Genomic DNA, 16,805 nt, shown 5'->3' on the forward strand with positions numbered 1-16,805 from the left:
GTACAGCAAACCAAATATACTTTAACAGCTAATGCTTTATACAAACTCCTATTGATTCTGATCTCACTAAAGATTTTTATAGAGAATATTGAACTTGATAATCGACAGCTATTATCGCGCAATCATAGTGAAGCAGTTTTATGGGAAACGGTGAAGAGCGATTGGTTGTTTCAACAGAATGCTCTCACACCCAAAAGATACTCGAGTTTTCACCCGGAACTACGTCACTGAAGACTCAAATATTATTTATACAAATTTTGACATAAAATAAGACGTTTATCTACATTTCCTTAAATGGCAGGAGAAGTTATTGTTGATGCACTGCCGTATATCGATCAGGGCTACGATGAACCAGGAGTCAGAGAAGCGGTAAATCAAATTTCTTTACAATAATCTGAGCTCCCAGATCTGTGGGGGTTATATTGTTTATATTTACATTGAATAGCTCAATAAATATTATACGCTATAATTGATTAATGTTTCAGGCCTTGGCAATGGTTGAAGAGGAAACGCGCCGATATAGACCAACGAAGAATTATTTAGAACATTTGCCACCTCTGAACATAATTGCTTTTGAAACAGATGTAATGAAACATGAATTTGAGCGGATGCAAAATCGTTTGCCCATGGAAGTGCTCAGCATGAAACGCTACGAGCTACCGCCACCACCACCAGGCAAGATGAACGATCTTGCCGCGTGGAATGAAAGCGTGGAAAACAGTAGCGCGCAATTGGAGCATCAAGCTACTAGGTATAAAACTATGCCAACGACCCAGTCTTCTTAAGCGTTTCTCTTTTAAATTATTGTCTACAGCTACGAGTGTTTTGTATCATTACAGAATCTGTAATCTCGAACTGATGATGGAATATGGATGCGAAGCGTGGAAGTCATATCTGGAAGTACTGGTGCAACTAGTAAGTCATGCACAAAAGCAGTTACAAGCACTGAGGAAAATGATTCAAGAAGTAAACTGGCAGAGGAAATCGATGCAAACTCAAGGAGGGGAGAAATTGAGAGCGTTAGAAGCACAATGGGTTGGATTAGTGTCAAAGAATTACGAAATTGAGCAGGCATGCGTCCATTTAGAGGAAGAAATACAGAAATCTATTATGAACAAGGGGGAGGCAGTAGAGATAAACGACGTGCCTGGAGAGGAGGAACCGGATGTTCCAGGAAAAAGTGCTACAGAAGTTATGGCCACAGAAATGAATGAACACGAGCAAGAAAACCAAGAGACATAAGGAATATTTAATGAAACAAATGTACAAATGTATAAATGTTTGTGTTTTTTATAATTACATTAAGTATGATAACTTTTTATATTTTCTTGTAATTTATTGTAATACCCTGTACTCTCCTTTCCTTGTTTATTCCCACATTTCGTGAATCCTGCAACTCATTTGCATTTTAAATTGCATTTAACGCAAAGTGCACACTGTACACAATGCTTGTTGCAGGCAATAGCCAAAGATCTATAAATTTATGCTTTAATATGCAACTGTAGAAATCCATAAATTAATTGGGTCATTGTTCATAAAACACATGATATATTTTACATTATCGACCGCGATCCCTACGTTATCCCCAAGAAGTCTCAAAGTTGGCTGTTTGGACCAGGAAATTCGCCGAGCTAATAGGAGTACATGATACTAAAAGAGGTGGCACGGTCGAGCTGTGCGAGAGAAAGCGCTAGCGTGTGCGACAAGGAGGGAGATAGGTGGAGCGTGCGAGAGAGAGCGCTAGCGTGTGCGACAAGGAGGGAGATAAAAACATCACACACCCACTGGAAATTAACGAATTTCTCAATTCCTGCACATATTTTATGAACTTTCAGAGTCGCTTCTCAAAGAATAGACCCTTGGGTACTTTCCTATGTGATCTTTGCGCAGATTTTGATTAAATTAATTAGTTATTAACGATTCTTTGAGACGATGACGAGAACAATGGCGCGGTCCTATGTAGGCACCCAAGCTTCGTCGATTGTTGGTGCATTTTCTAGATGTAATTTATCAACTTTTGCAGTTTCATCTTACAGTATGGACCCTTGGCTACTTTCCTACGTGATGGTTGTAATAATTCAGATTATAATTATGCAGCTATGAAGTGGTTTTGGACAGAGTTAGCAGTCTCTCGCCGCGGTTAGTGAATGCATATTTGTTCAAGGATTTTCGATCTTTTCAAAATGATTTATACATTTGTACAGCCGGATTTGAGACTATAGTGTTGTGACAACGTTCAACAATCACTCGTATTCGATTTATTTACGAATTCCTACACAGTTACTAATAAAAAAACTATTTATATGTGTTACATTACCGACCGCGATCCCTACGTTATCCCCAAGAAATCTCAAAGTTGGCTGTTTGGACCAGGAAATTCGCCGAGGTAATAGGAGTACATGATACTAAAAGAGGTGGCACGGCCGAGCTGTGCGAGAGAGAGCGCTAGCGTGTGCGACAAGGAGGGAGATAGGTGGAGTGTGCGAGAGAGAGCGCTAGCGTGTGCGACAAGGAGGGAGATAGGTGGAGCGTGCGAGAGAGAACGCTAGTGTGCGCAATAAGGAGGGAGATAGAAACATCACACACCCACTGGAAATTCACGAATTTCTCATTTCCCGCGAATGTTCTATGAACTTTTAGATACGCGTCTCAAAGAACAGACCCTTGGGTACTTTCCTATGTGATCTTTGCGCAGATTTTGATTACAATTAATTAGTTATTAACGGTTCTTTGAGACGATGACGAGAACAGTGTCGCGGTCCTACGTAAACACTCAAGCTTCGTCGATTGTTGGTGCATTTTCTAGATGTAATTTATCAACTTTTGCAGTTTCATCCTGAAGTATGGACCCTTGACTACTTTCCCACACGATAGTTGTAATGATTCAGATTACAATTAAGCAGTTATGAAGAGTTTTTGGACAGAGTTACAAGTCTACCGCCGCGTTTAGTGAACGTACACTTTCTTCAAGGATTCTCGACCTTTTCAAAATGATTTATAAATTTCTACAGGTGGATCTGAGAATATAGTCTTGTGACAACGTTCAGTAATCACTCGTATGCGTTTTATTTACGAATCGATACATAGTTACTAATAAAAAAGCCTTTTATATAGGTTACATTACCGATCGCGATCCCTACATTATCCACAAGAAGTCCCTAAGTTGGCTATTCCGACCAGGAAATTCGCCCGAGTTAATAGGAGTACATGATACTAGAAGAGGTGGCACGGTCGAGCTGTGCGAGAGAGAGCGCTAGCGTGTGCGACAAGGAGGGAGATAGGTGGAGCGTGCGAGAGAGAACGCTAGTGTGCGCAATAAGGAGGGAGATAGAAACATCACACACCCACTGGAAATTCACGAATTTCTCATTTCCCGCGAATGTTCTATGAACTTTTAGATACGCGTCTCAAAGAATAGACCCTTGGGTACTTTCCTATGTGATCTTTGCGCAGATTTTGATTACAATTAATTAGTTATTAATGGTTCTTTGAGACGATGACGAGAACAATGGCGCGGTCCTATGTAGGCACTCAAGCTTCGTCGATTGTCGGTGCATTTTCTAGACGTAATTTATCAACTTTTGCAGTTTCATCTTACAGTATGGACCCTTGGCTACTTTCCTACGTGATAGTTGTAATGATTCCGATTACAATTAAGCAGCTATGAAGAGTTTTTGGACAGAGATACAAGTCTCTCGCCGCGGTTAGTGAATGCATACTTTGTTTAAGGATTTTCGATCTTTTCAAAATGATTTATACATTTGTACAGCTGGATTTGAGACTATAGTGTTGTGACAACGTTCAGTAATCACTCGTATGCGTTTTATTTACGAATCGATACATAGTTACTAATAAAAAAGCCTTTTATATAGGTTAGATTACCCACCGCGATCCCTACATTATCCACAAGAAGTTCCCGAGTGTGCTGTTTGGACCAGGAAATTCGCCGAGTTAATAGGAATACATGATACTAAAAGAGGTGGCACGGCTGAGCTGAGCGAGAGAGAAAGGAATAGTGCGCGACAAGGAGGGCGACAGGTGGCGTGCGCGAGAGAGAAAGGAATAGTGTGCGACAAGGAGGGAGATAGAAATATTACGCAGTCACTGGAAATTCACTAATTTCTCATTTCCTGCGAATATTTTATGAACTTTTAGAGTCGCCTCTCAAAGAATAGACGCTTGGCTACTTTCCTATGTGATCGTTGCGCAGATTTTGATTACAATTAATTAGTTATTAACGGTTCTTTGAGACGATGACGAGAACAATGGCGCCGTCCTATGTAGGCACTCAAGCTTCGTCGATTGTTGGTGCATTTTCTAGATGTAATTTATCAACTTTTGCAGTTTCATCTTACAGTATGGACCCTTGGCTACTTTCCTACGTGATGGTTGTAATGATTCCGATTACAATTAAGCAGCTATGAAGAGTTTTTGGACAGAGTTACCAGTCTCTCGCCGCGGTCTTATGTAGGCACTCAAGCTTCGTCGATTGTTGGTGCATTTTCTAGATGTAATTTATCAACTTTTGCAGTTTCATCTTACAGTATGGACCCTTGGCTACTTTCCTACGTGATAGTTGTAATAATTCAGATTATAATTATGCAGCTATGAAGTGGTTTTGGACAGAGTTAGCAGTCTCTCGCCGCGGTTAGTGAATGCATATTTGTTCAAGGATTTTCGATCTTTTCAAAATGATTTATACATTTGTACAGCTGGATTTGAGACTATAGTGTTGTGACAACGTTCAGTAATCACTCGTATGCGTTTTATTTACGAATCGATACATAGTTACTAATAAAAAAGCCTTTTATATAGGTTACATTACCGACCGCGATCCCTACATTATCCCCGAGTTGGCTGTTTGGACCAGGAAATTCGCCCGAGTTAATAGGAGCACATGATACTAAAAGAGGTGGCACGGCCGAGCTGTGCGAGAGAGAGCGCTAGCGTGTGCGACAAGGAGGGAGATAGGTGGAGCGTGCGAGAGAGAGCGCTAGTGTGCACGACAAGGAGGGAGATAGAAATATTACACAGTCACTGGAAATTCACGAATTTCTCATTTCCTGCACATATTTTATGAACTTTTAGAGTCGCCTCTCAAAGAATAGACCCTTGGCTACTTTCCTATGTGGTCTTTGCGCAAATTTTGATTACAATTAATTAATTATTAACGGTTCTTTGAGACGATGACGAGAACAATGGCGCGGTCCTATGTAGGCACTCAAGCTTCGTCGATTGTTAGTACAGTTTCTAGATGTAATTTATCAACTTTTGCAGTTTCATCTTGCAGTATGGACCCTTGGCTACTTTCCTACGCGATAGTTGTAATAATTCAGATTATAATTATGCAGCTATGAAGTGGTTTTGGACAGAGTTAGCAGTCTCTCGCCGCGGTTAGTGAATGCATACTTTGTTCAAGGATTTTCGATCTTTTCAAAATGATTTATACATTTGTACAGCTGGATTTGAGACTATAGTGTTGTGACAACGTTCAACAATCATTCGTATTCGTTTTATTTACGAATTGCTACATAGTTACTAATAAAAAAACTTTTTATATGTGTTACATTACCGACCGCGATCCCTACGTTATCCCCAAGAATTCTCAAAGTTGGCTGTTTGGACCAGGAAATTCGCCGAGCTAATAGGAGTACATGATACTAAAAGAGGTGGCACGGCCGAGCTGTGCGAGAGAGAGCGCTAGTGTGTGCGACAAGGAGGGAGATAGGTGGAGCGTGCGAGAGAGAGCGCTAGCGTGTGCGACAAGGAGAGAGATAGGTGAAGCGTGCGAGAGAGAGCGCTAGCGTGTGCGACAAAGAGGGAGATAGCTCGCTCAGCTCGAGCGTGCTACCTTCACTAGTATCATGTACTCCTATTAACTTTGCAGAATTTCCTGGCCCAAAAGCCAACTCGAGGATAATGCAGGGGATCGTGGTTGGTCGTAATGCAGGACGTTTGAACGCTCTTGAACTGAGTGAAACTTCGAAAGACGAATAGTAAATACTTACCAGTGCATAAACACGTGCTCATGATCGTTAAGTATCCGTATTATCAAAAGTAATTGTAAAAGTGCATAAACTAGTATCGAAGGTTAAATAAATTGCTGAATAATATAAGCGTGTGCAATGGGTAATGACAACAAGGGGAACTGGAGTATCGAAGAAACGTAAATTTAATAACATACTAAATGTGTACTCAACGTACCAATTAGTGGAAAAATAGATCGTTGAAGGGGCTGACTGAAATATTCATTTATTCATATCGAATAGGTTCAATTGGACTGCAAATTGCCAGAATGAAATGCAAATCTGGCATAATCGATCTCTTTACATTTACAATCACGTGGAAACATGTGCTTTTGACATTTATATTTGTAAATATAGTTTCAGTACAGGTTTCCAATAGAATTGAGAAATTCAACAAATTCGATGACGTTTGTGCGCGTGAAATATCAATTTACAATATCTCAAGTATGCGCCAACAGATCTGATATATAGGTGTGATGCTTTACGATAAGTAGTAGGTGACAGCAAATGAGATTGATAATAGTAACTGTATTATATAATAAGAATAAAATTTACGAGATAGCGATAATAAGTAGTAAGGTACGAGAGAATCACAGGAGACGTTGATCTTGCAGGATCACGTTTCTCTTAATTGGTCGAGGGTACTACGGCACTATTATTATCGGGTTATACTAATTATATACTACTTATAATTCCATCGGACATGGGCCGTCGGAGACGTTAGAGGCGCCTAGCTTTAATGATCTATCAGCTATCTATTCGGTAGGCATACGCGAACACCTTCAAACTTTGCGTAACTTCTTCTATCGCGAACGATCGAATGTCGATTCGACTTCGATTTTCTTTGGACGCTCTTGAACCTACGGATTCGAAAATATTATCAAGAGACGAACAGATTGTCAAATATCATTAGCGTATGCCTAGCAACTAATAATCTGGAATTGAAATTACAACGTATTGGAAGATAAGAAAACGGCCTGAGTGATGGACAGGTCCGGGGATCCTTGAAAGTCCTTTTAATCTTACTTAACTACCGCGACGATCATCAGAATCGCGCACTATACGTAAATTCGCTGTCTCGTTAAAGGAGCTCTATATCTAAATGAACTTTGAGTCGAACCTTCGTCGTCAGATCGTTAAGCATTGCAGGAGTTCAGTAGGGATATACTTAGAAGTCGGAGATCGCGTTAAAACTCGATAAATTTGAAGGCAGAATGTAATATCCACTTTAAGGGACCGAGAGACTGGGTTGTTCTCGTCGCATCGATTCTAGCTAACAATTCTGTGATACTCAGGAGCCGACAGGTCACTCTGTATTATTAAAGCCCGCGTGGTTGGAATTTCAACGACAACGACCGATACATCGATCCTCTGTGACAATGTATGTCCGAGCTCTTACACCCCCCTCGAGCCGAGTGCTTACTCCAAACATACATTTTCGCGATGCATATATACAAAGAATCGTGGAGTGATCTGCCGATGCGCGAGTATTCCAACTGACAAAAAGTAATAGATACTGATAATTTCATCGTGCTCCCGATAGCACGCTTGAAAGACTGGGTAGGTAGGGTAAATACATATTTACAAATAACGTTCGACGAGCACTGACGGTCGCTTGCCTCGAAATTCAATTCCTTTCTTTCTTTTCATTTGAATTTGGGAACTACGCGCAGAGCTCGCTCGCGCGCCTGGTTAGAATTTCTAAGGAATTCGGGACCACTGGGAATCCAGTTGTAAGATTTATATAGAAAATAGTAGTAAAGATCTCATAACACAGTGTCAAGAGTGTCGAGACTTCGAAGTAGCTGCTCGTCCTTGGAACACCATTGTACTAATTCCTCGATTGTCACCACGCCGTCTTTGTTCGAATCCATTAACTGCGGAAGAAAATCATTCGTTTGTTTGCGTAGCCTATATATTAAGTCTGGAGCAACGGCGACGGCGGTGAAACCGTATCCAAGTATTATATTTACAGAGCAACTACTCACGTGAAAAATACGATCGACGTGTTCCCGGGCAGCCACATGCGGCTCGACTATTTGCGGCTGGGTATAGCGGCCCAACATTTCGTAAATGGAACCAACCACGTCTAACATCTCCTCCTTACTGATCAACCCATCCCCGTCTAGGTCGTAAAGCCCGAACACCCACTGAAGTTTCTCCTCCACCGAGCCCCTGGATACTTTCGACAAGATGGTCAGGAATTCCTGGAACAGAAGCAACCACGGTGTACTGGCGTAATACAATGCCGAGGTGTCGAGGGTCTCACTTCGAAGCTTATCTTGCCAGATGGTTTCCTCTTCATGGTGTTGAAGACATAGTGGGCGTACTGGCTGGCATCTGAAAGTTTAAACGTAGACGTTACGTCGATTCTACTTTGGTAAGCGACTTCGTCTTAGGTGAAAGAGTTCTCGGTCTCTCACCTCCCTGCGGAAAGAACTGAGAGAAGATCTGCTTGAAGGCCTCCTCGTCGACGAGACCGGTCGGGCACTCTTGCTTGAAGCCGCGATAAATCAGCTGTATCTCCTTCCTGGAGAATCTGGTGTTGGCGGCCAGCGTGGCCAGCTCTTCCGGCTTGTGTCGGCCACCGAGAGCGAGGGCACCGGCCGTAGAACCCCCTAAAACGCCCCCGAGTTCTTCAAGATCGCCCTCTGCAAGTTTGTCAACAGGCTCTTCACTCTTAAGACTGTACCACGCGTTCGAGATACTCCCCTCTCACCTTTTCAAATGCTTCCTCCTCTACTTCAGGGTAAGGGAGAGGCGCCGTTTCTCCTCTCTCACTAGAAGGCAGGAGAGGAGACGGCGCGATTCTACTTACGAGACAGGGTGCAACGAGCTGAACAACACGTTCCTTGCTGGGAGAAGATACGCCGGGTGCCCGGGAGAACGCAGCGCGGCCAGCACGGCTGATCCTCCAGGCAACCTGCCTACACTCCCCTGACAAGGAGCAAAACTGGGGTTCTACGGGAGATAGTGCGCGCATTGCCAACGCGGTGACAATACGTGGAGATCGTACAGGTGCATAGACTTGCAAGCGGAGAGCTCGTGAGCGAGACGCAACGGGAATGGTACGGTCTGAAACGACTTTCGATATTAGAACGCAGACCATGCTTTACTTGGGGAGAGATTCAAATAACGGATGCACGATTCCATCTTTTATCGGTAACGTTATAGAATTCTTTACAGCTGCTTCGTTACTGCCCGACGATGGAAAGATGCGTGGAGTAGAGAGAGAAAGAGAGAGAAGAAAGTCGATAAATTGGTCTCAGGTGGCTTGAAAGAGCTCTAAGGTACCATACTTGAGGCTCGAAAACTTGTGAAATATGAGCAGTTTCACCGGAGCAGCATCGAGCGATCGCTTTCGTTAATTAATGGAGAAATCCTAGATTTCATGGCCCATCTGAATTTCGACAAACACGCTATCGTCGTACGAAAATCTGCCCGCGACACGGTCGCTTAGACTCGTTTCATACTCAAGCGGTACAACGTAAAAATCGATAGTCATTAATACAAGCTGCTATAAATATAATTACTGGCATGAAAATAAGATTGAAGAGTAAACGAAAGCGTAACCCAACGCTACGATTTACAGAGGGGGTGTGAAGCTCTAAAGAGCAGATGCACCTAATCAAAGGAGTCGCCTAACGAACGGTAATCTACAAGAATTTATAGAGGATGTCCCGTGATTCGTGTTACAACCGAGAGGGGGATGATTTCTCGTCCGAGTCGAGAAGCTGTTATAAAGTTCTTCTTTGTTTTCAGCGAGAAATCATTCTGTCGCTAGTGATACTACGAATTCCGGGACAGTATGTATACTACTACTAGTGAAAAGTATACAAACCACTATGTATTTACGGAATTACCATTTCTACGTGACGATCGCGATATAGGCGCGCATTTACTTAGTACCATAGACACTTGCGAATTCCTCGAACGCTTCTGGCTATCTCTATATCGATTAATTTACTGTCAGAACATCCACATCCGCTGGGATTGACGTTTAAAAGAGGAGAACTGATTGCGTCGTGGCAGAGGTGGATTCGCGCGTGTCTACCTATCATGCAATTATTCCTCTTTACGCATGCTTCCGTTCAGAACGGAAAACGACCAGGCGTTCGTGATCGCGGGTACGTAAAGCTCTGCGAATGGATCCCGAAAGCAACTGGTCTCTTCCCGCGCTTTCTACTCTTTGCGATATCTACGATCTTTGATGCAAACGAAAACCGTCAAGCTTGTCGATCACGACCAAGGTAGACGCTTCCCATTGATCGCTGCTAAAATTACGATGACGGAACTACGCGAGGCACGGGCAAATATCAACCCCATTAGGGTGATTACGCGATGCTACCGTATGTATATAGCGGAAGCTACGAAGCTGGACCAAGGATCGATATACAGGATGTTCGTTGACAGGCTGGAACTAAAAAATGGATTCGGAAGTTAAAGGCGACCTTTGGATTCATGCCCGGAAAAATATTTGCCGCGCGTCAAGGAATGCTCTGTGGAATGGATGTTTGCGTTGAATGTGTCTACACCGGCGGCGAAGGGGTTGCGCGCAAAGGGGGCTTTTAGCGAAAATTACTCGGGCGCACCGTTGTCGTTCGAGATGCTCTGAAACACAGCCGTGCGCTTTCAAGTGGCTTGTATATACACATTATAGACGTATACGGTCCGCAGTATGTAATTCCACTAGCAGCTCTGGTCCCGGGTCCCGGGCATCCGGGGTCACCATAGCAACGCGAGAGCTCCTACCCCGTATCCACCCCACTTTGCGATACCGCTTTCGGAGCATTTGTCAATTAAAAACGCGCGAATCTGGAGACGCACGAGACGTATGTGTATACGTGTGCGAGAGTAGAGGGGCCACGGTACAAGTATACATGTTGGTATAGCGTCGTCGCCATCGGTCGGTTCCCTAGCAGACCAACTACCTCCAAAAAGGGGGGCTAACTCTGAACAGGAAGATAGTCGTCAAGTCGGGAGAGAAACAGGGGAGTAGACTAGAAGAGAGTTGATGAATTCGCATTTTCCTCTGTCAAACGAGTCTCGCACCTTGCCGTTGCATCTTTGGCGGCTGTTATCACCGTCACACCGCAATGAACACGAGCGCGCGCGCGCGCGCGCGCGCTAAAGAGGGAGGAGATGCGAAGCTGTGGGGCCTGGGCTGTGTGAATCCCTTCGTCTCAAGGAGGATCTCTTTCCACGGTGTATCGACTGGCCTGCACCGATTTACCCGGAGAGGAAACTCGAGCGGCACTACAGTCGTCCTGTATGATTCATCAACTTACTTTTCTCGCGGCTCTTACGTGCCTTCATTTGGCCGTTCCACGGATTCGATGGCGATTCGAAATCGAAACGATCGCCGGAAGCGATCCAGCAGCCGACTCGAGTCCTATCGTCGACCGCTTGGCAACGACCAACTACCGATCTCTTCCGGTTCCTTCCAAACGACCCGGAACTTGACTTTCTCAGGCCTCCTCTTGTTTCCTCTTCTTCGTTCCCTTCGACCCCTCGGCTACGAGAACTCTTCACCTGTCGTTCGAACCGATCGCAACGCGCCTTCACCTAATTCACTGATCGATGCTTCGCGACGGACTAACGTAACTTCGCCGACTGACTCGGTAACGACGTGCGCGACCCTCTCGCTGATGCACTGAAAGAGCTGCCACGCAAAAGCACGGGGTTTCCTTGCTGGCGCGCAAGTCCGGACTCTTTTCTCGACCACAGTTACAGCGAACCATCCGTCTCAACCGACAGATGGGCATTATTTGAATAAAACATCATCGTTTAGCTACCTATCAACGATTTCTACCTATTTACCTTGCCCCGCACCATGTTTCCTCCGGCCTCATTCCTTCTCCTTTTCTTTAGCATCCGTCCGTTTCATTACTCGATTGTCGTTCCTGCATATTCATCGCCTGATTCCTGTTCCCTGCCAATTCAACGACTCAATTATAGTAGACAATTGAAGCTATCGATGAGAATAACTTTCGAACGTGATACAAGATTTTATAAGCAATGGAATAACGGAAGACGCTGCGTCTGACTACGAACCACTTTTCTACCGATCGCGCTCTACTATTTGCAGACTGATCTAACGCACTTGACGAAAAAAGTAAATAATATATTGGTATATGTATATGTACGTAATTTTGAAAGATTGCTGAAAATGACTGTATTATATACCCTCTAAACCTGTTATCGAGTAAACGAGGATCTTGTACCGCTATCACAGATTGAACCCGAGCCAAAGCACGCTTTTAGGAGGTGGACAATTTACTCGATTTCTGTCGATCACCGATAACCGCACAACAAGTAGTTGCAGAACGCGCAGACGTTCAATGTACCAACTGCCTGCCACGCGAGAGATCACGAAGATTACACGTTCACAAAATTCTGAACAAATGTTTATAAAGTACTTTATCCGATATCTATTACCTAATTAGTTGAGAAACGATCTAACAAACAGATCAGTCGTGCCAGACTCAAGGAACCCTATCGTCAATCTGTAAAACTACCCTAATAAACCACACGGTCTTCGCAGATAATAAGGATGTAAATATTATCGATCGACAATATCGAATTTTCATTTCCATTTCTAGATGGCAGGATAATAGTTTTACTGATAAAGGGGCACGATAATTGTAAGAATAAATCAAGATAATCCAAAGTATCGATATAAGTTTAATTAGAACGAGCCCTCCTTTCCTGCAAACGAGGCAAGTTTTCTACAGGAAAGGGAAGAATTTTCGCTACAGACCCGTTTTTAGCTCAATGTTAAAGTGAATTATTGCGAGTTGAGAGGAACCCTCGTGGATCCAACCAGCAGACGAATTTTTCTATCGGCCATGTCAGGAATGTGTAGGATCCAGGAAGAGGACTGCGGTTGAAGTTCTTCGATGTTTGAAAATGAACGGCAACGATATTTCAAGATTATCGTACAAGGAATTGCAGGCCCTAGCTCTGAGATATCGAGTACCAGGTAACATAAAGGTAACTGATTCATTGCTAGAGAATTCTAAACGGCGATAATCCGCGAACCCGGGCCGGCTTGCCGATTTCTATCGTAAGTGGCGACAAGTAAATTGATTTTTAAACGATCGATTACGATTTCTGATCGTAGAAGAAATTGCTGGTTAAAGTGTTGCAAGCCGCGAAAGGCGGAAATGAAAACGAGGTTGGCAGGCTACTGCAAGATCTTAAGCAAACCCGTAAGAGGAAAGTGAGAAAAGTGAAAACCGGGAAACTCGGATTAACCTCCACACCATTGCACAGTCCTGATTACGTTATGGCCGATGATTATTATTATCCGCAACAGCAACCACCTTATCAGTGGGTGAGTTAGTTTCACCTATTATAAAATTTCACGGTTTTCGATGGGGCGCATTATTATCGCCGTTCGACGGGTGTAAAAATGGATACCTAGCGATCGCGAATATCTCTGTATGCAGATCGATCGTTAATCTATATTACTTGAAATTTATCAATTATTCCCGGGAACGCGAGAAGAAACAATTTATGAGTGAAATAAAGACACTGTGCCTTGTTTCTTTAGGTTGGTGCAGAAGAAGAGATTGTAAGTAGAGATGATGATAGTAGAATTCCTCACTACGAAGAGTTTAAACAATTTTTGCTGAAGAAAATACAGAGAGAGTTTCACACATATGATACAAATAATAATCAGGTACAAGATTCGACTATTGTTGATTTAAGAACAGCAACTGTTTCATCCGAAGTGCAGAAAGTTCCTTTAGACATTAGTAACTACAATAGATCTAATATAATTGCTGCGAATAATGCAGATTCATTTGTATACCAACCAAACGATCATGTAGAATATCAGACATTGGAAGATCCGAACAACAATTTAGAGGGGTCTGTACTTTTAAAGAAAATGTTGCAGGCACCGGTTGGTGCAAATTTAGAGGAAATAGCCAGCCCTGTGATGGGTGGTTATCGACTTTGGACAATGGATCAGTATCAGCCTAATAATTTGCTAGACAATTCTGACACTTTGACTGCCGAATCAGACAATCAAGACAACGAGGAAAATCTAGAAAGTAATGCAGAGTGTTACGAACTGTTAAGTGGAATTAAGGGGGGATATTTCTTGAATGAGCCAACTTTTGTCAAAAATGTAGCGGGAATTCCCCAACAAATCTCGAATGTTTTAACAAATGAAAATGTTAATCAATACAGATATTCGTCTACAAACATTGATATGCATCCAGATTATGAGAATTGGACCATTACCAATGTAATGGATGGAACAGATACCACCTGTACAGCATCAGATGCTCAATCCTCAAAAATGTTCCAAACTATGTACTATGATAATATAGGATCTGATACTTTGAATAAGCCTATGAACGATGAGAGTGTGACATGTCAATACCGTACAGCTGGAAATGTACAAAATTCCTACAATTCCAATCACAATTTATTGAATTTGAATCCACCGGAAGAAAATCAGTACTACGAAACAAACATTATCCCCAGTGTGGAATCCGATTCTGCCAACACATATTATTTACAAAACATTGTTAAATATAATACAGAAGCTAATGGAGAATACTTGCAAGGTACACATACATTTTCAGATGCAAATATCAATCAGGGCACGTACACATCTAGCGCATCTACCATTTCCCAAGCATTTTCAAACGACAATCACTACAATTCTGATCTAACATACGATTATTCATGTTCGCACAACACTCAAGGAACTATCCCATTATCTGGCAACGTGGAACAAAGCTATGGTGTCACAGCACAAACAGAATCCAGTATTAATAAAAATGTATCTAGCACAGCACATAACGTACAGACAAATGGTATGTAGTTATGTATACTGTTATTCTTCTCACGTTACTTATTTCGTGATGCAAAATAGTATATAAGACTTTTATACTTTTAGGAATACTAGATCCGTTCTGGCCAAAAAAATTGTCTAAAACTTCCGCGAATCCAATTCTCGAGAATATCCTGAATCTCATTAGTAGTAAACGCATAGACTTATCAAAATTGGACCAAACATCTTGTGTATATTGCTACGTAGCGCCAGTGGTCACGCACACGCCAGTATCATCGAGCCTAACTTGTTCCCAAAAAGAAAGATTTGTTGCAGAGCACAGGCAACATTCTTTCTCGCCGTATTGGCTACTGTATAATGATACCTCGTGCGGAATGCGAATGGGTAACTCGCAGATGAAGCGCGGAGAATCCGTGGCGACAGAAACGCGAGTTCTACACGCGTCGGGATTGAATAATAATCCCGATTTAAGGGAATCGATCGAAGAAAATGAAGATTCTATTCCCGGAGCTTGGGCGCAAAGTTATACGAATTACGAATCGGTCGCGGGAAAAGATACAAATGTAGGCGAAGATTTAAATGTTGAAGTCACGGACTGTCTATTTTCAGTGATAAATACTGAAGCATTGGTCACCCAGGTAGTTGATGTTTCTAAAAGTCAGGGTCAATAAGAGAAGAAATTTATACTACTGGTAGTATATTAAATTGTATGTATTATTATTGAAAGAAAAATAGTTCCAGAGCATTGGTACTATGTAATTTAGAAGAAGTAATTACGCGTTATTTATATATATTTAAGAGTATAAATCAAAGTTTAACATGATCAATGGAGGGATTATTTTTATAATCCAGTTGAAGAATAATTCATTGCGGTATAAGGATCATGTAAAACTATTTCTGCACTATTAATGAAAGCTAATAATTAAGGAAGAAATATGCCGCTGTTACAAACGCGGAAGAAAAGTGGGATTTTTATTTCCTCAAAAAATATGAAATTATAGCGGCTATTTCTATGATCTCAAATTCACGTTAAATAGATGTAAGGAAACATGCAATTTTCTTTATAAAGAGAAGGTAAAGAAGCGAACCCGCAAGACATATCGTCAAAAAAACGAAGAAATTAATTTCAAATATCTTGTATTTTTGCTTTCGTTCGGTTCCTTCATCTTTGATCAATATTTGTAACATTGTACATTCTGCTAAGAAATAAATGGCAAGCATAATAAAAATCAATGTCTAAAAAAGTCTATACATCGGCATGCATTATATAAAATGACTTACTCGGAATTCCCTCCGCTTGCATTTGCATCTTGAGGTAATTGAAGACTTTAACGGGAATTGATTCCTTTCGTCGATTCTTGTACACTGCCACTTCGCCGTCCACATTTTTCGAAGTACTTTCTTTCTCGGAAGATCTACCTGGCGTCAAATGGACACTGTACATTCTTCGTTCTGAGTTCTGCGGTATCGTTACGACCCTAGCGAATGTTTCTTCTTTTTTCTTTTCAAATGGAAAACCACAAGAGTTACTTCACACCTCACCTGTAGACTACCGTTTTTCACTGTATTTTATGCAGTGCTTACGGTTTACGATATTATTGTATTTAAAGTGTGTGTAAAAGTATAAAAATCAGTTTACGCAAGACTTTCGAGGTGTAAACTAAAAAGAGTACTCACTGGAGCAAGATCTCTGACACTACTGCTTTTAAAAACAGCAATGCCGCTATGTAGGTGAGTGCAGTGGCGCATTCGCCCTGCATCTAATGAGGTCCTCGAAACGCCACGCTAATTATTTTGCTGTTCCCTTCATTTTTATGTATGAAAGCGAGAATGCCAATGTCATATTCGTGATACTCTTTCCACAATTGAGTTTATTAAAGGAATCCTAATCTGTTAATAACAAGACTTACGTATGTATATAAACATTATAAACGGTACCCTGTAATTTTCTTCAGACGAAAGGGGTG

The 16,805-nt window shown here is 42.1% G+C and overlaps 3 protein-coding genes across 6 annotated transcripts; 2 read left to right on the forward strand and 1 right to left on the reverse strand.

The window, feature by feature from the left end:
* Positions 1-161: 161 nt before the first annotated feature.
* Positions 162-1,321, forward strand: Bcas2 (BCAS2 pre-mRNA processing factor). Its single transcript, XM_076822014.1, has 3 exons — positions 162-369; positions 486-751; positions 840-1,321. The coding sequence occupies exons 1-3, from the start codon at positions 295-297 to the stop codon at positions 1,240-1,242; spliced, it is 744 nt and encodes a 247-aa protein (XP_076678129.1). The 5' UTR covers positions 162-294; the 3' UTR covers positions 1,243-1,321.
* A 4,912-nt stretch (positions 1,322-6,233) lies between these two features.
* LOC143374114 (A-type potassium channel modulatory protein KCNIP1) lies at positions 6,234-16,667 on the reverse strand. 2 transcript variants are annotated; one of them, XM_076822013.1, is made up of 6 exons: positions 16,516-16,667; positions 16,120-16,339; positions 8,450-8,644; positions 8,296-8,366; positions 8,015-8,233; positions 6,234-7,903 (listed from the first exon to the last, which is right to left on the reverse strand). In XM_076822013.1, the coding sequence occupies exons 1-6, from the start codon at positions 16,585-16,587 to the stop codon at positions 7,793-7,795; spliced, it is 888 nt and encodes a 295-aa protein (XP_076678128.1). In that variant the 5' UTR covers positions 16,588-16,667; the 3' UTR covers positions 6,234-7,792. The 2 variants fall into 2 exon arrangements, with proteins under 2 accessions (XP_076678128.1, XP_076678126.1); XM_076822011.1 differs by having other exon boundaries at positions 8,450-8,677; positions 16,516-16,666.
* LOC143374110 (uncharacterized) lies at positions 12,699-15,656 on the forward strand. Of its 3 annotated transcripts, XM_076821999.1 has the most exons (5): positions 12,708-13,019; positions 13,150-13,362; positions 13,582-14,860; positions 14,944-15,360; positions 15,463-15,656. In XM_076821999.1, exons 1-5 carry the CDS (start codon positions 12,936-12,938, stop codon positions 15,507-15,509), a joined length of 2,040 nt encoding a protein of 679 aa, XP_076678114.1. In that variant the 5' UTR covers positions 12,708-12,935; the 3' UTR covers positions 15,510-15,656. The 3 variants fall into 3 exon arrangements, with proteins under 3 accessions (XP_076678115.1, XP_076678114.1, XP_076678113.1); XM_076821998.1 differs by having other exon boundaries at positions 12,711-13,019; positions 14,944-15,656; XM_076822000.1 differs by lacking the exon at positions 13,150-13,362 and having other exon boundaries at positions 12,699-13,019; positions 14,944-15,656.
* Positions 16,668-16,805: the final 138 nt, after the last annotated feature.

The sequence above is a fragment of the Andrena cerasifolii genome, chromosome 10, assembly GCF_050908995.1.
Source record: "Andrena cerasifolii isolate SP2316 chromosome 10, iyAndCera1_principal, whole genome shotgun sequence".
Classification (NCBI taxonomy): Eukaryota; Metazoa; Arthropoda; class Insecta; order Hymenoptera; family Andrenidae; genus Andrena; species Andrena cerasifolii.